Consider the following 24,553-nt stretch of genomic DNA (forward strand, 5'->3'; position numbering starts at 1 on the left):
CAGCCCATCGAGTCTGGTCTGCCATTCAATCATGGCTGATAAGTTTCTCAACCCCATTCTCCCGCCTTCTCCCCATAACCTTTGATCCCCTTACCAATCAAGAACCTATCTATCTCAGTCTTAAATACACTCAATGACCTGGCCTCCACAGCCTTCTGTGGCAATGATTTCCATGGATTCACCACTCTCTGGCTAAAGAAGTTTCTCCTCATCTCTGTTCTAAAAGGTCTTCCCTTTACTCTGAGGCTGTGCCCTCAGGTCGTAGTCTCTCCTACTAATGGAAACATCTTCCCCATGTCCACTCTATCCAGGCTTTTCAGAATTCTGTAAGTTTCAATCAGATCCCCCCCTCATCCTTCTAAACTTCATCGAGTATAGACCCAGAGTCCTTAAACATTCCTCATATGTTAAGCCTTTCATTCCTGTGATCGTTCTCGTGAACCTCCTCTGGACCCTCCCCAGGGCCAGAACATCCTTCCTGCGATACGGGGCCCAAAATTGCTCACAATATTCTAAATGTGGTCTGACCAGAGCCTTATAAAGCCTCAGCAACACATCCCTACTTTTATATTCTAGTCCTCTCGAAATAAATGCCAACATTGCATTTGCCTTCCTAACTACCGACTCAACCTGCAAGTTAACCTTAAGAGAATCCTGGACTAGGACTCCCAAGTCCTTTGCACTCCAGATTTCTGAATTCTCTCCCCATTTAGAAAATAGTCTATGCCTCTATTCTCCCTACCAAAGTGCATGACCTCACACTTGCCCACACTGTATTCCATCTGCCACTTCTTTGCCCATTCTCCTAACCTGTCCAAATCCTTCTGCAGCCTCCCTGCCTCCTCAATACTACCTCTCCCTCCACCTATCTTTGTATCATCTGCAAACTTAGCCAGGATGCCCTCAGTTCCTTCATCTAGATCATTAATGTATAAAGTAAAAAGTTGTGCTCCCAACACTGACCCCTGCGGAACTCCAGTAGTCGCCGGCCACCATCGTGAGAAAGACCCCCTTATCCCCACTCTCTGCCTTCTGCCAGACAGCCAATCTTCTATCCATGCTAGTACCTTGCCTCTAACACCATGGGCTCTTATCTTACTGAGCAGCTTCCTGTGCCTTCAAAGGCCTTCTGGAAGTCCAATTAGATAACATCCAATGGCTCTCCTTTGTCTAACCTACTCGTTAACTCCTCAAAGAATTCTAACAGATTTGTCAGGCATGACCTCCCCTTGATGAAACCATGCAAACTTCGCCCTATTTTACCATGCAACTGCAAGTATTCTGAAATCTCATCCTTAATAATGTACTCTAAAATCTTACCAACGACTGAGGTCAGGCTAATAGGCCTGTAATTTCCTGTCTTTTGCCGTCTTAATGTTTCAGGTCGATGACCTTTCATCATAACTGGAAGGTTTCGAGATGTAACAGATTTTAAGCAATTACGGAAGCATGAAAAGAGGAGGAGGGTGGAGGGGGGAAACAAAGCGGTGAATACTGTCCATGAGCTAAAAATCTATTCTCATAGCATCACTTTAAAATGGTGCTGCATAGACTACATTGGCTCCCTCGGGGGAGGCAGCGTTGCAGGACACTTCGTCTGTGAGCTGCACAAGCTTTCTCCTTATCAATAAAATATGCAGTTTGCATAGGTACTGCCGTGTGCCACTACCTGCCCTTATGGAATCGACATAGTCTGCATAACACCGCTTTGAAGCAACACTATGCAAGCAAACCTTTAGCCCCATAACTTGTGTACCATTTGGAATAGAGTTTTATGAATATCGATTGAATTTATTTATTTTTTTTACATGTGTCTTGAGGCTACTTGAGCATATATGCATGGAGCACATAACATGGAGCTTATGTTGTCATAATGTTCAGTTTCTGAAAGAAATGGTTTCTTCCACACAGATATTGTTAAAAGATGGGGAACTAAAGAATGAATACCTATAGCTTTTCTGTGTTTAAGTACCAGGACCTGGTAGATTTTTCCCACCTCTTTTTCAGTCTAATAAATTGTTAAATACTGAGATCAAAGGTGAAAAAAGAGCCCATTGTCAATCCAAGGCAGGCCTACATATTTAAATGGAGTGCATAGCAACAGGCTGTGCTGGTTTCCTGCATATGGAGTCTTCATATTTAATTTATTTAAATCTCTCTGGATCTTTTATTGTTCCTATTCTTGCTATTTCTGGCCTCTAGGTTAAAATAAAAATACATTACAAAAAACACCAGAGGAATAATTTTCATCAAAACAGCTGAAAACTGATGTTACTTTTATAAAAGAAACTAAATTTTCTTGTTCCCTATTTCAAAGCGACTGTACTGAATTTCCATCCTAACCAATTATGAGACTGTATCTGCGGTGGGGTGAAGTATTCTTTTTCTCTTTTTTCTGTCACTTTTCTACTCTCTTTTGCCGTCCCTGCTGGGGTATAGTTCCATGGAACCAATCATCCTCTCTCCCTCACACAGGGAGGCTAGGAACTTGAATGAGTCTGGTTAGTGTGTGTCAGCGCACAGTTCTATTTTGGGTGAGTGGAACATTGCAGTCAACTGCAATCCTATCCTCATCTGAGGTAGGTTTTTTTTGCATTGGTGGATCTTGGAATATGAATGATTTCTATTTAACCTTATCTCTTGGAACACACCATGCTTATGCTGTAATAATATTTAGTTTCAGAGTAAGGTCAGTAAAGGCAATGGGGTGGGCTTTTTATCCACCTAACTTGATTGTCACTGACTCCAGCAAATTTTCTGAGCTTAGCTTAATTCAAGTAATTGACAGGCTCCTAGGATTTTTTTTGTAATAGGAAGCCAAGCTTGGGGTCAAGAGAGGGAAAATGGACCTTGTAGACAGGGTGCAACTATAACCCTATGATCAGTTGCACTCTTTAATGGGGTCATTCTCACATGCCATATCAGTGCTGAATGCTATGGAAATTAAGGTAACAAATGTGATGTATAACATACTTGAACACTTCCCGTTATTTGGATGCACTCAATAGTTATATTCACTTCCAGCAGAAAATCCCAGGCTGGCAAATGCAGGAAGCTAAAAAACAGCTGATTCCTTGCCTCACAGCTAAATACAAATAAAGTAAATGAACAGAAGTGGGAGGGGATGGTTGCAAGACTCAAATGCAGACAGTGCAAGAAAATTGTAGGGGGTTTGAAGAGTATACCAATGTAATGTAGACACAGATAGTATCACATGAAAAGGAAATCATGGTATCAAGGAGCAGCTGATTAAATGCCAAGCTCAACGACTACTTTAAAATGTTATATTACTGCTACTTACTTTAGTTTAGGAAGGTTGTTTGGCTGTGTTACTCTGCTATCTTTCAATGGTAAGACATTGAAGGCATAGAATAGAACCAATTGCTAAATCAAACTAAAATCAGGGGCTCTCTTTGTTAACAAAAACAGAATTACCTGGAAAAACTCAGCAGTTCTGACAACATCGGTGGAGAAGAAAAGAGTTGACGTTTTGAGTCCTTATGACCCTTCCACAGCAGTTTTTTTGTTTTTATTTTGGGTCTCTTTGTTATCCTGGGCACATTACAAGATATGTATGAATATCAGGACAAATGAAGATACACCAAGGACAGAAGGAGTTAGGACTTTCTATGATAGCGGTCTAAAACACAGAAGCTAAAAATATTTAAAATAAAAATGATAAATGAAACTCAAATGTAACACACACAACTTTAATAAAAGCACTGTACAGCTGAGGTTTGCATGATAAGGAAAGACCTACAGGATTGATTTTACTGGTTGACAAATCTGTAACCAGAACTTCTATTATTAGAAGAATGAACGGGAATTTTATTTATTTTTTATCTGAAGAGTTACTAGAATATGGAATGCTTAACCACAAGTGACTGTAGTTATAGTCCAGAAAGCTAGGTGGTGATGGATTGAACCAGATCCAATCTTTATACACTTTTATATTTATTTACAGAGATATATAATACAGACTGGCACTTCTTCAACCACAGTTTCAACCTGTACGTTTTTATAGGGGCACAAATGAATTTCCAGTTAATGCCCACAACCTGCCATGATTAAAAAATTAATATACAATTAAGAGCCCCTTATCTCTTTAAATAAAAACGAGAGTTTATGTGCAACCTAAATTTCAAAATAAATTAAATCAAAGACCTCCATATTCAATACAAAGGATTGCATTGCAAGTTGTCTCCTCTAGGACTCAATTTCTTCACACATACATTTCTTTTTGTAAAACAATCCAATAGTTGATGACTTGCATCCACCCATTTAATTTTAGGGATTTCCTTTCTTTCCTGTAGTTGTTAAGCCAACGAGGATAAGTTAGTAATCTTTCTCACTCAAACTCTACAAAAAATCTACATACGCCATCTAACAAAGAATGATTATCTACAAATATTCAACGTGTATACTATCTTCAGTATGCCAATTGTAGAGAATCTCATTTAAAATATTTGACAGGTAGAATCTCACATTCACTGCCTTCACAAGAGCTTGTGTTTCGGCAGCCTAAGTACTTAACCCTCTAAATTAAAGAAAAACATTTTCCTATCTTCACCCATCAGAAATATTATGAAACCAGCTCCATGAGAATACCTATAAAGAAGGCTAGCACGTAAAGCATCACTAAAAAAAAAAACAGTTTAATGTTCTTTGGATTACCCAGAAGTGGTAACTTAAGTGCACATTTCTCCAGATTTATCTTAATGTCTTGTTTGCCCTTAAAACATTCTCAATTAAAGGATGTTTCATTGCAATACTTAACTCCAACATGCCAAAACTAGCATCTGGCCTAGTCTGAGTTCCCAACCAGTCAGCTGACCAATCAAGTTTCACAATTACACTGTCTCACCTTTAGATGTAACATCTTTTGTGGCCTTCTATGATTAACCTGGATGGAATTGACAATCACCTTTTGGACTGTTGATTTAAAGTTACTCTAGTCCTACTTTAGCTGAATATCTAAACCAATATAATTAAAAGCTCCCAAGCCTGACTCCTAATTTTAAATTCTACTCCTGTCTTTTAACACATTTCTCAAATTCTGCAGTACCACCCCATAAGAAATGCATCATGAAGATGCCTGGAAGTTTCCATTTATGATGCCAATAAAATATTGTGGGATCTGCTTTTAGTTTTCAGCAAAACAGATCTCACTGAAAAATACCAACCCTTTGAGACATTATTCAGGACATAGACATATTTGTTTATAGTTTCCATAGCTTTCCTTCTGCCTCTGCTGTCTCTTTGGATAGTTTCAGAAACATCTGAAAAGTACCCCCCTACAGATATGCAGCTTTTACGCCGATTTACCTATACCGCCATGAATAATTGGCCAAATGAATTAAAAAGATTTTGAAGATTACTTTTCCAGCTGTGGGAGAGTCCTCTTAAATATCTGTATTGCCCAGTCGCGCTTCAAAACCCCTAGCAACTAGCCTTGTTTTAGCCTTATAAGTCCCACCTGCACATCCCACAATTGTCACAGCCCTCCATTCACTAGACACATGTGGAAATGTTACCCAAGAACCCACTCTGGACAATTGGCCTGTGGATGTGATAGCTCTGTTAAGTGTGTCATGATCACTCATATTGCTACTACCCAGTCCTTGATCTGAACATTTTGCTCCTCAGGACATCTAATCACAAAACACCTGTACATTTGAGGTACTGGTGCTTCATTTACTTCTATCAGCTTCTGAGATCTTAATAATGCATTTTTTCCTTATTTTTATTACCTGATGCCATTAATACTTGTCTAACACTCTGTTAGGAAACATCAAAATTTGTTAAGCAGGTACAAGAATTTGCAACTAGGTAAACTGCAAAACAGTTCACTTTCCACAAATAATTGCCATATCATATTCCATAAATAGTTTCATTTCTGCATTTTTTATAGAAGGTTTACTCAACAGCATAGGTGATCTTACTAGAGATCATTGGCCAGGATTTTCTGAGGCTATGGGACCCTGACGTTGGGACAAAATGGGCTCCCGAGTCCACAGTTGTTGGCAGTGGGAGCAGCTCAACAATTTTACCAGAGGCACCTCCTAACTCGCTGTTCAGTTAATGATGACAGACAGGCTCCTGATGCTGCTAGTCCAATCAAAGGGCTGGCAGCACTGAATCCTGAGGCAGCTTGCGGATTGAGATGGCATCTCAACATAGAGGGGCTCTAGGAGTAAAAAATTAAACGTCAGAGGGGCCATGCAGGCAGATCCTTCTGAATGAAGTCATGGGGGCGGCTTTCCCTGCCTGTGGCCTTCTCTTTGGGGCATGGAGGTTCCAGTTCAAATGGCCCACTGGACAGCTGCAGGGAGACCACAATGAAGCTGACTGCCTCCCCACCCGGCGGACCCAAAGCTTTGACCCTAATAGGGTCCTTAAATATTTAATAGGCTACTGCCTCCATTCAGGAGCCTCCCAACCCATCAGCCTGAGGTCAGGAAAATCCTATCCCACATCAGTACTTACAAAATGCTTCAGTTATTACAACTCTCTTTGGTGACCTCAAAGTGTTGTAGGTACCAATCCTAAAGCAAGTCGTATCTTTACATTCCTCAACCTGACGTAGATCTTTACTACTTAATGAATCAAGATAACATTTTAACCAACCACTCCAACATACTGTTGACTTACAAGTATTATCCAGAGTTAAGTGAGTCCACAACTAACGTGAGGCCTGCTCGCCGCCTACCCGCATGCCCCGAAGCTGTCTCACATTTTACAGGGTGGTGGTGGTGAAGCAGGCAGCCCACTCACCCTCGGGCCAATTGAGACCCTTAAGTGGCTAATGAGCACTAATTTACCTGCAGCAAGGAGAGGCCCATGTCATGTGTGAAGCCCGATAGCTTTAGCTGCACAGGCTGGTGTCAGGCAAAGAGTGGGGCTGGGGACCTCTTTTGTGGGTCCCTGGGTCCCCTTTGCCCATATGAGGCCTTCTCCTAAGGTCATCCTTCCCCCTTTAACCCCCACCGGCTGCCTTGCCTGACATGGTCCTGAAGCCCCTCAACGGGCTTGCTAGCCTGGCCCCAGTGGTAGCCCTGGGGTAGACTGGGCTCCTCTTCATCAGGACTCTCTCTACTCCCAGCAATGGCCACAGCTTCCACCTGACACAGCTGGAACTATAAGTTTCTGACCATTCAATTGGCCGCCACCTGTCTAAGGTGGGATTTCCTCTTCGGCTAGGGGCGGAAGTCTCATCCTAAAGCAATTAACGCTGCTACTGTCGTTAAATTGCTGAGGGGCAGCTGTCATTATGGTGGGCGGGCTAATCACTGACTTTCTAGCCAGGTGGTCAGGGTTATGGTGCCCCATAAAATCCAGCCCTTTGTGACCATTATAGCTTGTTTGGATTCATTGTTATCTTAAGCCACTCTCTCAGAATTCCCATGTGTCATTTTGAGGACCCTATCTCTGCTTTGAGCAGTTCATCATATCATGATTATCTTCAAGTTATACCTGAAGCATTTATTAACCTCCTTGGGCATTCATTCACTTATTATTGTCATTCCAATTTTGTCTTTTGCTGTAATAGCCAGCTTTCATCATCTTTCTGTCTATCTTTAATCTTTCCATTGCAATAACACCCATTTACGGTATCTGGACTATTTTGAAATCTGGCAATCATTGATTTAGTCTCTATTCTTTGGACAGAATTTAATGGAGCCTGTTGGAGCAAACGTAATAGCAGGGGGCCAGGAGAAGCAGACAAGAGAAGCTGCATTGGATTCCCAGCATCAGGAAAACTGCCTCCAATCAGTTTGGGGTGGGAAGGGCCTGGCCCAGGAATCCCACCTGCTGTGGGATGTCAATTAGGCTCTTTAATGAGCCACTTGAGAACAATTATCCTTGAGCCCTCTGGAATTTAGTGGTTTAGTGAATTTAATGGGACTCACACAGCTCATCCATGTCTCCCAAAGGCCACCCAGCAAACTGTTGGATTTGGTGGCAGCCTCATGGGGAGGTATCTTAGTGAGAGACTTGACATCAGGAACAGGGAGGAGCGCTGGAAGTCACCATCCTGCCCTTTTATTCCAACCCTCAACTCCCCTTTGATGACCCTTACCCCACCCTCATTGACCTGTGTCCAGGGATCCAGTGGCAATCCTCAGTCAAGGCCTGGGAGCATTACTGGCAGCAGATACTGCTCCCAGTGATGCTTTGTTATCCTGACTGCACACACAGTTTACACACAATTTTTCATAGATCTGCCATAAATCCCCTTGGTTAAAAAAAAGTAGCTGATTTAGTAATAAGTAATACCATGCTTACTGCAGCTGACAGCATGTATGAAGTTCCATTACAAACCCACCGACTCCCACAGCTATCTCGACTACAGCTCCTCACACCCCGCTTCCTGTAAGGACCATCCCATTCTCTCAGTTCCTTCGCCTCCGTCGCATCTGTTCCAATGATGCTACCTTCAAAAACAGTTCCTCTGACATGTCCTCCTTCTTCCTTAACCAAGGTTTTCCACCCACGATCGTTGACAGGGCCCTCAACCGTGTCCGGCCCATCTCCCGCGCATCTGCCCTCACGCCTTCTCCTCCCTCCCAGAAACATGATAGGGTCCCCCTTGTCCTCAATTATCACCCCACCAGCCTCCGCATCCAAAGGATCATCCTCCGCCATTTCCGCCAACTCCAGCATGATGCCACCACCAAACACATCTTCCCTTCACCCCCCTTATCGGCATTCCGTAGGGATCGCTCCCCCCGGGACACCCTGGTCCACTCCTCCATCACCCCCTACTCCTCAACCCCCTCCTATGGCACCACCCCATGCCCACGCAAAAGATTCAATACCTGCCCCTTCACTTCCTCTCTCCTCACCGTCCAAGGACCCAAACACTCCTTTCAAGTGAAGCAGCATTTCACTTGCATTTCCTCCAACTTAGTCTACTGCATTCGTTGCTCCCAATGTGGTCTCCTCTACATTGGAGAGACCAAACGTAAACTGGGCGACCGCTTTGCAGAACACCTGTGGTCTGTCCGCAAGACTGACCCAAACCTCCCTGTCGCTTGCCATTTTAACACTCCACCCTGCTCTCTTGCCCACATGTCTGTCCTTGGCTTGCTGCATTGTTCCAGTGAAGCCCAACGCAAACTGGAGGAACAACACCTCATCTTCCGACTAGGGACTTTACAGCCTTCCGGACTGAATATTGAATTCAACAACTTTAGGTCGTGAGCTCCCTCCCCCATCCCCACCCCCTTTCTGTTTCCCCCTTCCTTTTTTTTCCAATAAATTATAAAGATTTTCCTTTTCCCACCTATTTCCATTATTTAAAAAAAACCCCCCACTAGAGCTATACCTTGAGTGCCCTTCCATCCATTCTTAATTAGCACATTCGTTTAGATAATATCACCAACTTTAACACCTATGTGTTCTATTGTACTATTGTCGTTGACATCTTTTGATGATCTGCTTCTATCACTGCTTGTTTGTCCCTACAACCACACCACCCCCCCTCCACCTCTCTCTCTCTCTATCTCTCCGCCCCCCACACACACACCTTAAACCAGCTTATATTTCAACTCTTTCTTGGACTCGAACTCAAGTTCTGTCGAAGGGTCATGAGGACTCGAAATGTCAACTCTTTTCTTCTCCGCCGATGCTGCCAGACCTGCTGAGTTTTTCCAGGTAATTCTGTTTTTGTTTTGGATTTCCAGCATCCGCAGTTTTTTTGTTTTTATTTAGCATGTATGAAGTGTAGTGTGTGAAGTTTTTTCTTTCAGATGAGTTGGTGGACTGCATGAGACATCTCATCTTGTCACTCAAGTGGATGCAAATAGCTACCGTGTGTTTTATAGCTACCAGCATGTTTTATAAGGCTGTGAATTACTGATAAAATCCATGTTTCAATTTATGAAAATTTTACTGCATCAGATGTTTAATTCTTGAGTATAAATGCCCTTTGCTGTAGACACTGGTGCTCCACCTCGGTCTCTACCAGCAAATAAGCAGTGCATTAAGTTTATACAATCATAAATTTGTGGCAGTAGTGTTTTCTTTTCTTGTATCTCACTCTTCCTTTGTACATCAAAATAAATGCAGCCTCATCTAACTGATAGGACGTTGATATTTGGTGGTGGAAAAGAGGGTGGGAGGGGAGGGGAGGGTACCTAGTACCGTTGCTGTTTAACCTCCTGACAGGAGATACTTAGAGGAATGGGTGAGCCAACTCGTTTACTGTTCCTTTACTTAGCATAGGACAGATTATTTTCTCTCTCAGTTTCCTAGCTGGCATTTGGCAAGAATAAAATATCTTAATCCTTGGCCATTGTAGAATTGAGGTTCAGTTAAATGGAAGAAAATGAGAATAAATGGGACATTTTTGAGTTGGCAGGCTGAAACTAGCGGGGTATTACAAAGTATTTGAGCCTCAGCTATTTGCAGTCCATATTAATGACTTAGATAAGGAGACTGAGTGAAAAATGGCAGATGGTACACAAAATGTGAAGTTATCCGCTTTCTTAGGAAGAATCAAAAAGCAAAATTTTTTTTTGAATAATGAGAGGCCGGGTAATGTTTGCATTTAGAAGGATCTGTGTGTCCTTGAACATGAATCAAAGAAAGTTAACATGCAGGTACAGTAAGCAGTTAGGAGGTCAAATGTAGGTTAGCTTTTATTATGAAGGGATTGGAGTGGACCAGTAAAGAAGCCTTACTACAATTATCCAGGGCTTTAGTGAGATCACTTCTGGAGTAGTGTGTGCCGTTTTGGTCTCTTTGTCTAAGGAAGGACATACTCCCTTGAGGGAGTGCAATGACAGTTCACTAGATCTGTTCTTGGGATGAAGAAGAAATTTTGTAGACTAGCCCTATATTCCCTGGCATTTAGAACAATGAGAAGTAATCTAATTGAAACATATAAAATTCTTAAGGGGATTCACAGGGTGGATGCTGAAAAAATGATTTTCCTGGCTGAGTAATCTAGAACATGCGATCAGTCTCAAAATAAGGGGCCATCCGTTTAGGACTGAGAGGAGGAGAAATTTCTTTACTCAAAGGATTATGAATCTTTGGAATTCTCTACCCTAGAGAGCTGTGGATGCCCAGTCATTGAGTATGTTCATGATAGAGGTTGATAGATTTTTTGGCACCAAGAGAATTAAGAGCTCAAGAAGATGGAGTTGAGGTAGAAGATCAGCCATGATCTTGTTGAATGGCAGAACAGGCTTTACCTTCATTGTTTTCCTGTTGATTGTTTCCATTGTTTTGATTTTAAGATGGATTAAGTGCTAAATTGTAAAGCACAAGCTGAGTTTCTTCCCTGACTACTGCTCTTAAATAAACTGCAATTGTGATACTCTACAGTATATAAGGGGACATTATGAACTGTTGCATTCATATGAATTGGATGTTATTTATCTGAACTTCCAGAAGATAATTCAGTAAAATCCCTCATAAGAGCAAAAGTTGACGCTCAAGAAATTGAAGACAAATAATTAACCTGGCTAAGAGATTGGCTCAGCAGCCAATGGGGATAATGGCAGGGATTCTAATTGGAAGAAGGTGACTAGTGGGATTCCAACAGGATCTGTGTTGGGGCTTCAACTTTTCACGGGCTATTGACTATTTAGATAATGGATAGAAAGCCACTATCCAAATTTGTTGATAACATAAAATCTGTGGCTGTGGATTTCAAAATAGGCTGGTGCGATAGCAGCCACAGTGGATCTAAAAAGAATAGTTCAGAGTACTTTCGAAATGGTGAAAAACTAGAAGCAATGGAGATCCAAAGAGACCCTGAGGTCTTTGCACGTGGATGATTAAAATGCCATGGGCAGAAAGAAAAAAAATTAAAAAGACTAATGGAATGCTGGCATTTATATCTAAAAGACTAGCATACAAGGGGTTAAAAGTCATGCTACAGCTATACAAAGCCCTGGTTAGACCACATGGCACCACTTGAAGGGAGTATAATGTAGATTTACTTGAATAATAAGCTGGAGAACAAGGACCAAATTCTGAGGAGAGTGTAAGAGGAGGACCCTGGGACAAGCAGTCAGCAGCACCTAGAAGAGAGTGCAAGAGGAAGACCCTAGGACAGGCAGTCAGCAGCACCTAGAGGAGAGTGTGAGAGAGGACGCTGAGCAGGCAGTCAGCCTAGCACCTAATATCACAGGAGAAACAAAAGTTCATTGGTTGGTGAGAAACTGCTGTTAGGGAGTGTCATCAAGTAGCTGAGAATTAGAAAAACACATCATTTTTAAAAGATGGAGCTACTTCCATTTAACTAAGAAACACAAGTAATATGGAAATAAAGTTAAGTTGCAGCCAGGTAAAGTAAAGTTGCGTAAGTAAACCAAAGTAAAATAAAGTTAACGCAAGGGAAGTAAATTGAAGCCATGGCAGGACAGCTCAGTTGTGTGGAATGTGTGTTTTGTAATATGTGGGAACTTGTGGATGCTATCAGTGTCCTAGATGATCACATGTGCAGCAAGTGTCTCCAGCTGCAAAACCTTGAGCTCTGGGGTTTGAAGCTCAAGCGACATCTGGAGTCACTGTGGCGCATCCGCGAGGCTGAGAGCTACGTTGTATAGCACATTCAGAGAGGTGGTCACACCGCAGTTTAGGAGCCTGGAGGCAGAAAGGGAATGGGTGACTGCCAAGCAGCCGAAGAAAATTAGGCAGATAGTGCAGGAGTTCCCTGGGGTTCCACTCACCAGTTTGGTTTTCCTTTTTTGATACCGGTAAGGGCATTGGTTCCTTGGAGGAGTGTAGTCAGAACCAAGTTTGTGGCACCACAGGCATGTCTGCTGTATGGGAGGGGAGAAAGAAGAGGGGAAGAACAGTAGTGATAGGGAATTCATTAGTTAGGGGAACAGACAGGCGTTCCTGTGGCTGTAGACGTGACTCCAGGATGATATGTTGCCTCCCTGGTGCCAGGGTCAAGGATGTCACGGAGTGACTGCAGGACATTCTTCTGGGGGAGGGTGATCAGCCAGAGGTTGTGGTCCACTTTGGTACCAATGACTTAGGTGGGAAAAGGGATGAAGTCCTGAAAGCAGACTTTAGGGAGCTAGGAAAGAGATTGAAAAGCAGGACCTCTAAAGCAGTAATCTCAGGATTATTCCCAGTCCCATGTGCAAGTGAGCATAGAAATAGGAAAATTGAGTGAATAAACACCTGGCTGGAAAGCTGGTACAGGAGGGGGGACATCAGATTTCTCAGGCATTGGGACCAGTTCTGGGGAAGGTGGGACCTGTACAAGCTACATGGTCTACACCTGAACAGGACTGCGATGAATATTCCTGCAAGGAGATTTTCTAGCACTGTTGGTGGGGGTTTAAACTAGATTGGAAGGTGGATGGGAACCCGCGGGTAAATTCAGAGTAGGGAATGGGAGATGGAGAATTAGTGAATGACTCAGAAAGACAGAAGCAGCACAGGTTAAAACGTGTACAGCACAGGAATTTGGCAGTGTTAAAAGATATATATGTAAATGCAAGGAGCAAAGTAAATAAAGCCAATAAGCTGAGGGTACAGATTGACACATGGCAGCATGATATCATCGCTATTACGGAAACTTGGCTTAAGGAGAGTCAAAAATGGCAGCTCAACATCCCTGGATATAGAGTTTTCAGACAGGATAGGGAGCGGGATAAAAAAGATTGGGGGGGTGGGGGGTGGTGGCGTGTAGCATTATTGGTTAAATAATCAATTACAGGTGTGAGGAGGGATGATATACTAAATGAAACATCAAATGAGGCCATTTGGGTTGAGCTCAGAAATAAAGCCACATTGCTCGGAATGTATTATAGACCCCCAAATAGTGGAAGGGAGTGAGAAGAGCAAATATGTAGGCAGATTTCTGAGTGCAAAAACAATAGGGCAGTAATTGCTGGGGACTTCAACTACCCTAATATCAATTGGGATACGAAAGGCACAGAGGGCATAGAATTCTTAAACTGCATTAAAGAGAACTCTTTTAGCCAGCCTGTAACAAGCCCAATGAGAGGGGGTACAATTCTAGATTTAGCCTTAGGAAATGAAGCTGGGCAAGTGGATGAAGTAGCAGTGGGGGACCATTTTGGAGATAGTGACCATAATATAGTTCGATTTAGCATCATTATAGAAAGGGACAAAGATAGAGCAGGAGTATTAGTTCTAAATTGGAGGAAGACAAACTTTACAAGATGAGAGTGAGCTGGCGAGAGTGGACTGGATACAGCTATTAAAAGGAATAACTGTCAAATCAGTGGGAGGCATTCAAAGGCAAGATTCTACAGGCACACTGTAGACATGTCCTTGCAAAATGAAAGGGTGGTACTGCCAAATCTAGAGCCCCCTGGTTATCCAGAAGCATACAGGCCAAAATAAAGCACAAAAAGGAAACTTATGACAGTCACAAAAGACTTAATACTGTTGGAAGTCTAGAGGAGTATTGAAAGTACAGGGTTGAAGTAAAAATGGAAATTAGGAAGGCAATGAGATGATATAAAAAATATTGGCAGGTAAAATCAAAGAAAATCCTAAAGTGTTTTCCCAGTACATTAAGAGTAAGAGAATAACTAAGGAAAAAAATAGGGCCTGTCAGAGATGTACATGGTAACTCGTGGGCTGACGCAAAAGATGTGGGCAGGGCTCTCAATGAATAATTAATCTCTGTCTTCAGAAGGGAGAGGGCGATGCAGACATTCTAGTTAAAGAGGAGGAGCGTGAAATATTAGATACAATAAGCAAAGTGAGAGAGGAAGTACTGGAGGGACAGATGGATTGTATCCCAGGCTGTTGAAGGAAGGCAGGGAGGAAATAACAGATGCTCTGAGGATCATTTTCCAATCCTCACTAGATGCAGGCGAGGTCCCAGAGGATTGGAGGTCTGTGAACGTTGTACCATTATCTACAAAGGTTATGAGAGATAGGCCAGAAAATTATAGGCCGGTCAGTCTGACTTTGGTGGTGGGCAAATTATTGGAAACAATTCTGAAAGACAGGATAAGCTATCACTTAGAAAGGCACGGATTGATTGGGGATAGTCAGCATGGTTTTGTTAGGGAAAGATCGTGTCCTACTAACTTACTAAAATTTTTTGAGGAAGTAACAAGGAGGATTGATGAGGGTTGTGCAGTGGATTTTGTCAAAGTGGATTTCAGTAAGCCTGATTTCAGGAAAGTGAGATCTCATGGGATACAGGGGAAGGTGGTAGGTTGGATTCAAAACTAGCTCAGTGACAGGAAACAAAGGGTGATGGTCAATGGATGTTTTTGCGAATGGAAAACAATTTCCGGTGGTGTTCCACAGGACTCAGTGTTGGGTCTTGCTGTTTGTTTTATATATTAATGATTTAGTCTTAAATGTGGGAGGCATGATTGGGCAATTTACAGATGACACAGAAATTGGCCATGTAGTTGATAGTGAAGAGGATAGCTGTTGACTCCAGAATTATATCAGTGGTTTGGTTGAGTTGGTGGAGAAGTGACAAATGGAATTCAATCCAGAAAAGTGTGAGGTAATGCATTTGGGGAGGGCAAACAAAGCAAAGTTATTGAGAGGGGTAGAGGAAGTGAGAGACCTTGGAGTGCATGTTCACAGGTCCTTGAAGGCGGAAGGACAGTTGGACAAGAGAGCATATGGAATGCAGGGATGAAATGATGGAACCATATAAAACACTGGTTAGGCCACAGCTGGAATTTTGTGTATAGTTCTGGTCACCACATTACAGAAAGGACATAATTGCTCTGGAGAGAGTACAGAGGACATTTAGAAGAATGTTGCCAGGGCTTGAAAATTGCAGCTAGGAGGAGAGATTGGACAGGCTAGAGTTGTTTTCCTTAGAACAGAGGAGACTAAGGAGTGACCCAATTGAGGTGTACAAAATTATGAGGGGCCTAGATAGGGTGGACAGGAAAAACTTGTTTCCCCTAGCTGAGGGGTCAATTACCAAGGACATAGATTTAAGGTGATTGGTAAAAGGATTAGAGGGGATATGAGGAAAAGATTTTTCACCCAGAGGGTGGTGGGTGTCTGAAATTCACTGCCTAAGTTGGTGGCTGAGGCTGAAACACTCAACTCATTTAAAAGGTACCTGGATCTACATCTGAAGTGCTGTAACCTGCAAGGCTACGGACCAGATGCTGGAAAGTGGGATTAAAGTGAGTGGCTAGTTTCTTTTTTGTCTTTTTGGCCAGCGCAGGCACGATGGGCTTCTTCCTGCACTGTAACTTTTACATGGTTCTACAACTGGGTTGTATTCCTGGAATTTCAAAGATTAAGGGGTAATTTGATTGAAGTTTACAATATATGAAGGGGAACTAACAGGGTAGATGGAGGAAAATTATTTCTGTTAGTTGGGGAATCTAGGACTAGGGCACATAACCTAAAAATTTTCAGGAAGTAAGTTAGGAAACGCATGCAAAGAATGAAAGAAGTTTGCAATTCTCTCTTGCAAATGGCAGTTGATGCTGGGTAAATTGTTAATTTGAAATTTGAGATTGATGGATTTCTGTTAACCGAAGGTGTTAAGGCATATAGGACCAAAGGAGGGTATATGGAGTTAGATCATAGATTCAACCATGATCTCATTGAATGATGGAACAGCCTCAAGACTAAATGGTTTCCTTCTGTTCCTATGTTCATAATTGATATTATATTTTTCACCTTTTTACAGCACTTAGGGGAGTGAAAACAACACATGAAAGTAAGTTTGAAAAGAGTGGCATTTATGAACCATTCATTACAAATTCAGCTGGATAAATGTACAGTATTTCATAACCTGGCTGTCTTTCTTTTTTTGATCTCCTTTCATACAAACAATGTACTTGCTGACTAAAAACTGTTGTTTTTAGGCAGGAGAGACTGAGGACTTGGAACAGAGACAAAGTATCCAAGAACTCCGAAACCAGAGGTGTAGCGGCCAGAGTGAGCCTGATGGTATGTATTGAGGCTATTCTGCAATCCTTTTTTCTCATAAGACTATTTTGAGAGGACTGCTTGACTTAAAACAATTAATTGTGCTGTAGATTGAGATAATTCCAACCAAGGTACAGTCTTCTTCATTGGATTATGTTGCCATGTCCTTTACTCCATGTGCTGTATATTCAGCTCAAGCAAACAGTACAAAAATATGTTCAATAATTAAAGCTGATACTGTTTGTTTGACAACCAGGAAAAAAGGCCTATTGTTGGGGATATGTGTATTGGCACACTGAAAGGTTGTTTCAGTGAGCCATGCTTTTATTAATTTCCTGCTGTCTGACAAATCAGGTTTGTTTCCAATTAAGAAATGAGCTGTACTACATCTTGTATAAAAACAGAATTACCTGGAAAACTCAGCAGGTCTGGCAGCATCAGTGGAGAAGAAAAGAGTTGATGTTTCGAGTCCTCATGACCCTTCAACAGAACTGAGTGAATATTAGGAGAGGGGTGAAATATTAGCTGGTCTAAGGGGGAGGGGGTGGGGGGGTGTGTGTGGTTGTAGGGACAAGCAAGCAGTGAAAGGAGCAGATAATCAAAAGATGTCACAGACGGAAGAACAAAGAGGTGTTGAAGGTGGTGCTACATCTTGTATGTTTCATGCATCGTGTGGCCTACAAATCTTCTCATACTGAATTACCTTATCTGGTTTAACTAATTAGAGTCCTAGATGCTGATTTCAGTTTTATTAGCATAAGCAGATTGTCAGTTCTTTTGACTTGTGAGAAGCTGTGGCTTGTTTGTTCCAGTCATGTTGTTGAACCCCTTGATGCAATAAATTTTGTCCCAAGTTGCAGATAAAGAAGGCTGTCAAGTCTCTGTTTATTAATGAAGGTCCAAATAGTAGACTGCTTTCACACATGAAGATAACAAGTCAACAACAACAATTGAACTTTGCATTTATATAGTGCTTTTAATATAGTTAAACAAGCTAAGGTGCAATATAATCGGAGAAAGAAATTGACGTTGATCACAAGAAGGAGACATTGGGACAGGTAAAATAGCTAAGTTTTGGAGTGTCCTAAGGAGGAGAGAGAAGTGGAGAGACTTAGGTAGGGAATTCCAGGGCCTAAAGCTTGGAGGCCCATTCGCCAATGGTGAGGCAAAGGAAACCAGGGGTGCACAAGAGGCCAGAATTAAAGGAAAGCAAAATTCTGAGGGTTATAGGGCAGGAAAAGTTACAGAGATAGGAAGAGGCAAGGCCATGGAGAAATTTGAACATGAGGATGATAATTTTAAAATTGCCAGTATAGGTCAGTGAGGACAAGGATGATGCCCAGAAGGAAAAAAACAGTTTGGACCAGCATTCTTATTTCCCAGTTTTTATTAGTGTTCCATTTTAAGGTATACAAGACCAGTTCAGACCAGTTATTTCCCAGTTTTTACTGTTTTTTCCTTCTGGGTGGGTGAACAAAACTGGGTGCAAGTTCGGATACAGACAATAGAATTTTCTGTGAGCTGAAGTTTGTGGAGGGTGGAAGATGGCAGCATACTTAGGGGTAATAAAAGAAGCTCTTTAATACTGTTAAGATCTTAAAACAATTTTTGGATTAGCTGTATCAGAGTTTAAGTTGATGTCGACATGCAGAGTAGGTATTTGGTATTAATGTGCAGAGAAGGGATAAAAGCAGGATGTTGACATAAAAAGTTTGAAATAAACGGATAAGAGTATATATTCCATAATGCTACAGAATAAATATTTGAAGCTTTAATTTATGCTGATATTTTTAAATCTAAAGGATTAACATTTACTCCGTACTTTGGTTTAATGTTGTGGTACTTAGCCATACAGATAAGAAAGGTGTAAGATTTAATCACTGGCTGCTCTGAGGTGGCTAATCCCAGCTGGAGGAGAGTTAAGGGAACTTGCATTTGGCTTAAGGGCTGCCAGTAATGGGGACTAAAAACATCCAAGTTTCCTTTCATAATCACTATCTAGAAATCCTTGTTGTAAAGAATGCACTTGAGGACAGGATCTGTTTTCATTGTGATATCCCCGAAGGTAGGAAAAACTACAATGGTCACCATAACAGGTCACATATGAAAAATAGCCGTTTGGATAAATGGCTGCAAGTAGAGGCACTGTAATCCAGCATGTGTCAGCAACTTCAGCAGAAGAAGGGAAGTAAAGCAAGAAACATTGATGTTACAAACTTAGGTATGTTGCAGGCATCTACTTGGGTTTAATGGTGTTGGTCACTCCATTAAGCAGTTTGGCTGTCTTTTTTTTAATGGAAATTGACTCCATTGCTAGCACTGTAATGAATTTGGGTGTGTAACAATAAAACTTCCTTGTGATTTGGACTAGACTGTGCCTAAGCATGTATATCCCTTTAGTCTAAAATTGGACTGGTAAACCATATTGTTTGACTTAGTCAACAAGAAACACAAGATAGAGAGCATTGAGTATGATGAAGGTCACCTAGTATAAGCAGTTCCATGCCTGTCACATTATTATTAAAAAATAATTCTTGTGCACTAGCTATGTAGTTATTGCTAATAAATGAGTCATTTTTCGGGAAGTCTTCAAAACAATGGTCCATCCTGCACTTGACTGCCACTGGATTGATACCTTAGCATGCGTGGTTTAAGGGTACCTGACATGACAAGGGTTTAATTTGGGACTGGGAAACAGTACTGCCCATAGTGTGATGTAAAGAGACACATGACCTGAGACAACCTGATTGGTTGTGAACTGAACAAAGACATGTGTAAAAGCAAGCCTGGAGTTAGCTCATGGCTTGGGTTATACCCCCTATATGTGTACATAGTTATGTATTATGAATCAACACTTAATGTTCAACCACACTAGACACAGAACCTCTTCATGAGACCTACTGAACTGAATATACAACATGGTGACAGCTAATGGAAAAACCCCAAACCTCAGAGAAGCTGGAGCAGAAAATCAAACATTGGAAAACTTAAGGAATAGTATTCTGACCTGATTAAAAGCACCTGAAGTTAAGGAAATTACCTGAAAAAAGATCCTTTGCAGAATTGGAAGCAGAAAGGCAGAGAAATAACTTCGCTGAGGACTCCACAAGGTCTCGTGGGGCCCATTGTGAATGCCCGCAGAGTGCTGTAAAAGGAATTAGCAGAGGTGAGCAAAAAATTCAGTTCTAAGCCAGGGCTAGTTTAAAAAGCTTCAGTGCTATCAAAAAATCAGAGCAGGCCATTTCCGAAAGCATCGTGGCCAGCTGGGTTCAGAAACGGTGCCATACCACGTGGTAGCAGAGCTTGTAAGAAGGGAAAAAGGTCTAAATACCTCAGCCAAAACCGGGAATCGATTGTAAAATGCCTGAAAATCCTCCAATATCTCGGGGAAGGCCCAGAATAATTGATTGAGTAAATTGTTGCACAAAACTAAAGATAAAGAGGTCAAGACCGCCATCGCCATGGGACCCTGCCTGGCAGGCATGGGAAGACTCTTTGAAAACGGTTACTTTAGCAACATCTTTAAAACCTACACAGCATTTAAAGCTGTACTCACCTGAATTTAATGCAACCATGGACAACATACCAATTTGGATTGATCCAAGGGCCAGCCCAAACACAACATAGGGGACTTTGGTGGAAAAGATTCTTAAGATACATGATAGCTTCAGGATTAGATAAAAAGACAGAAGCTGAAAAAGTGAATACACTACTTCATTCAGCAGGTCCAATTATTGCGAGGCAAGGAATAAACAAATCCTCAGACAAAGTTGATGAAGTTCTAAAATCATTTGATCTGTACTTTAATCTAGAAAGCAACAACATTTTAGAGAGAGTGAAATTCAACAAACGTACCCAGCAGCCTAGAGAACCGGTTGGCTCTTTTATAAATGAATTATACAGATTGACTAAAGGCTGTGACAATGGTGACCTTAAGTCAGAACTCAGAAGGGACAGAATTGTTGTCAGAGTGGCTGACGATGTGCTTTCAGACATACTACAAGCTAAGGAAGAGCTGACTCTAGAAAATGTTATTCAAATGGTCAGTCTGAAATCTACCAACAGCACCAATGTGGTGAAAGCACAGAACCCAAACTGCCTAGATAGTAAAGCAAAAAAGGGTCAAATAGACTCCAAGCCAAGGAAGGCAATATCCAAATCAATCACAAGAGGGTCGGTGACCATGTTAGTGAGTCAAATGACCTCACAAGAGAGAGCAATGTCCAGCAATCTCAGTGCAGTGTTTCAGCTACAATTGCCTGAGACACTTCGGAAAGCTATGCAAAGCTAAGACACCCAGACTGGTAGAGGACCCCAAGACAATCCACGAGATTGAGGTACCACACCAGGAAGAGACCCAACCGTGATTCTTGGGTGAGGTCAAGGACCTTGGATTCTCTTTTCAGAATGTGGACATCTCAGTAAACAGTCACCTCACCAACCTCAAATTGGACACAGGAGCCAGTGCTACGGTCCTGCCGTCCAGGAAGCGCAGCTGGTGACACAACGCCTGATGCCACCCATATCATAACTATATGGAGCAGATGGCATCAAGCTCCCAGTTAAAGCTACATTGCAAGTGACACTCCAATACAAAGATAAACTAATATGGGAGACATTATTTGTAGTCCACAGTCAAGAATTTTCCCTTTTAAGCAGAAAGGCCTGTCTCAACCTCACCCTCCTTCAGAAAACTGTTGAGAGCAACAAGCAAGGGTCTGATTCCAAATTTTAAGAGTTTCCCAAACCCTTCACTGGATTGGGGTGACTGAGGACCCGATACAGTAGTACATTAGGGGAGGATGCTAGGATCGTGTGCCTGTTCGTACCACGGAAATTACCGTACCCGTTCATGAAGCAACTGCAGTAACAACTGAACGAGATGAGCAAAATGGGGGTTATCCCCCTCCCCCTTCCCCCAACCCCTCCCCACCCCCCATCACCCAGCCGAATTTTAACACTGCACCAGCTCCCTAAGGTATCCACGATGGCTGAGGCGGGAAGGGGTGTCCACACCATTAAAGCTCTTCTGAGAAAGAACATCAACTTCCCAACAACAATTTTAACTTATAGATCCATTGCGCTGCTGATGGGCAGAATCCAACTCCCAGTGCTTCCTAAGAAACTAATCCCAGGGTTGGCAATCAAGGACTATCGAAACACTCAGGACCACGAATTGTCCTGTGGGCAGCGGCAGACTTCCGCCTTCAATAAAAGGTACCACACTAGAAACCTGCCACAATTACATGAAGAGGACAGTGTATGGATCAGGGACCTTGAAAGGGAGGACGTCATTGTCTGGAAAGATGATGACTAGCCAAGGTCATACCTCATCCATACATTGGAAGGTATGATCAGGAGAAGTCTCTTCCTCATCCCTCGAGGTGAACCTCCTACTATACAGTTGAACAAAGAAGACAACCAAGTACCAGAAACACAGACTACAGCTCAAACTCCGAGTCAACAAAGGTTGCCCAAATCAACAGAGCCTACCACTCCTCCGGATGTGACCAGAACAAAATCTGGAAGCATTGTCAAGACTCCAGACCATCTGAATTTAATAAGTCAGAGACTTGAGGTGGGGAGAAGGGGTAGCAAGATTGTAATATAAATATGTTGGGTAATGACTTGCGAGGAGGTTTAATATAATAAGGGTACCTAATATAGCAAGGGTTAATGTGGGACTGGGAAAAAGTACTGCCCACAGTGTGACATAAAGAGACACATGATCTGAGACTAGAGTCATTTGTGGACTGGATAGACACGTGTGTAGAAACAAACATAGAGTTAGTGCATAGCTTGGGCTATACCCTGTAAATATGTACATATTTTTCTCTTATCAATAAATACTTATTGTTCAACCATGCTAGACTCAGAACCTCTTTGTGAGACCCATTGAACTGAGCATACAACGTACAACAGCATGGGAGTCTCTAGAGAAGCTAATCCATTTTGGTTAAGTTTCTTGCTCAACATACATGTTAAAACAGCTCATATCTGGATCCTATTCATGGATAAATGGCCAAGGAACTCTGACCAATAACAAATGGAACTAAATGAAGAAAAGAGAGATTTTTCACTAAAATATTTTCTGTAAGATTTCCATTAATGATCGTTAATTCTTGCTACGATCTATAAACGTGTTGGCAATTTTCATGTACTTTTAGAAGATACAACCACCTCATTTTGGTCTACTTGGAACGATAGCAATACAGGACAACAACTTTAGAATTTAGAGTTGACTAACCATCCGTTTAGACAAACTATAAATAGTATTTGGCATGTTAGAAGTTCTTACAGTTCAGAAGAACTGCTGTTGTCTTCTTGTAGAAATCAGCTCCTTATTTGGTATCAAATACAATAGTGAATATTGTGCTTCCAGACCCCTGTTCAAATTTCAAAGAAAGATACCCTATGAAACACTTTTCCTTTGTTTTCCTGATATTGAGTTGAAAGAGGTTCTTGCTAATCTTGGGCTTGAGGTTGGCACAAAGTTGGTGGAAGAATCAGGGGTGCTAGAATAATCTGGAGGCATAGAAGTTAAGGGCTGTTGTGACCATCAAAGACACTAGTAGTTCTGCATTTGCAGATGAGTCATAAGATCATAAGAAATAGAAGCAGGATTAGGTCATTCAGCCCCTCGAGCCTGCTCCACCATTCAATAAGATCATGGCTGATCTGATTTGGCCTCAACTCCACTTTCCTGCCTATCCCCCACCACCCTTGACTCCCTTGTCACTTTTCAAAATGTGGCATGACTCATTCATAATGGCAGCCTGCCCAGAAATTACTTTGAAAGTTTTAGATATATGTATCTCAGTCTGTAAATATGGGTGCTGGGATACCAGCCAGTGTGCACTGGTGCAGCCTGACCTATCTTGCATCCCTCACCTGGTTTTCCTCTGAGGCTCTTAATTTTTGCACCCTGGGCTGTTTCCAGGTTGCATGAGGTCACAATAGGCAGCTCACCACTATCTTCTCAAGAGCAGCAATGGATGGACACCAAATACTGGACTTGTAAGCAATGCTTCAAGCAGGTCAGTGATGTCTTCTTTGCAAAGGCCAATGATAACCTCCACCATTGAAGGTGGGCAGAGGTAATGTTTTTGTCCCCGTTTGTAAGTCTGTTTGTAAACAATATATATCAAAAACCAATGGATGATTTCAACAAAACTTGGTACACAATTAGGGTATGGCCCAAGGAAGAACTGATTAATTTTTGGCAAAGACTCAGATCCTGGGATTTTTTTAAAGGATCTGTCAGGATGAATTGACTTTTTTTGTAAGAATATCATGGATTGTTTTATTTTGCATGTTGTTGATTATTTTATAATGTTGTGGATTGTTTCAGCTACTGTGGTGGAATTAGTTATTGCTGTCAATATGTGAGCAGAATTTTTAGAGCAGGTTGTTGGATATGGATTGGCCTGAAACCTCCTCAGTGAGATGTAAGCTCCTAATAAAAAAATCCTTTTTCAGCTTTGAGTTACAGAGCATCACTCAGCAGGGAAAACCTCAAGGAAGGGCTACGTAATTGGAATAAAGCGGAGTTAATACAGCATGGCACAGGTCTGCGCTCTACTAGGTGCCTTCTTCACTTATTTTATAATGTTTTACATGGATGCCAACAGTCAGTAGGAAAGATTATAGGCTTTGCTGCCATTGCAGTCTTCCCTCA

General features: G+C 41.9%; 1 protein-coding gene across 4 annotated transcripts in view; it reads left to right on the forward strand.

The window, feature by feature from the left end:
• Positions 1-24,553, forward strand: part of smtnb (smoothelin b) — a 416,118-nt gene that overhangs the window by 206,020 nt on the left and 185,545 nt on the right. For 3 of the 4 annotated variants that reach the window (XM_041203610.1, XM_041203611.1, XM_041203609.1), the window contains exon 6: positions 16,812-16,896. In XM_041203610.1, coding sequence (XP_041059544.1) covers positions 16,812-16,896 — 85 coding nt within the window. Of the gene's footprint in view, positions 1-16,633; positions 16,664-16,811; positions 16,897-24,553 lie in introns of all 4 variants that reach the window. The other variant, XM_041203612.1, reaches the window with a different exon arrangement.

Source organism: Carcharodon carcharias, chromosome 13 (genome assembly GCF_017639515.1).
Source record: "Carcharodon carcharias isolate sCarCar2 chromosome 13, sCarCar2.pri, whole genome shotgun sequence".
Classification (NCBI taxonomy): Eukaryota; Metazoa; Chordata; class Chondrichthyes; order Lamniformes; family Lamnidae; genus Carcharodon; species Carcharodon carcharias.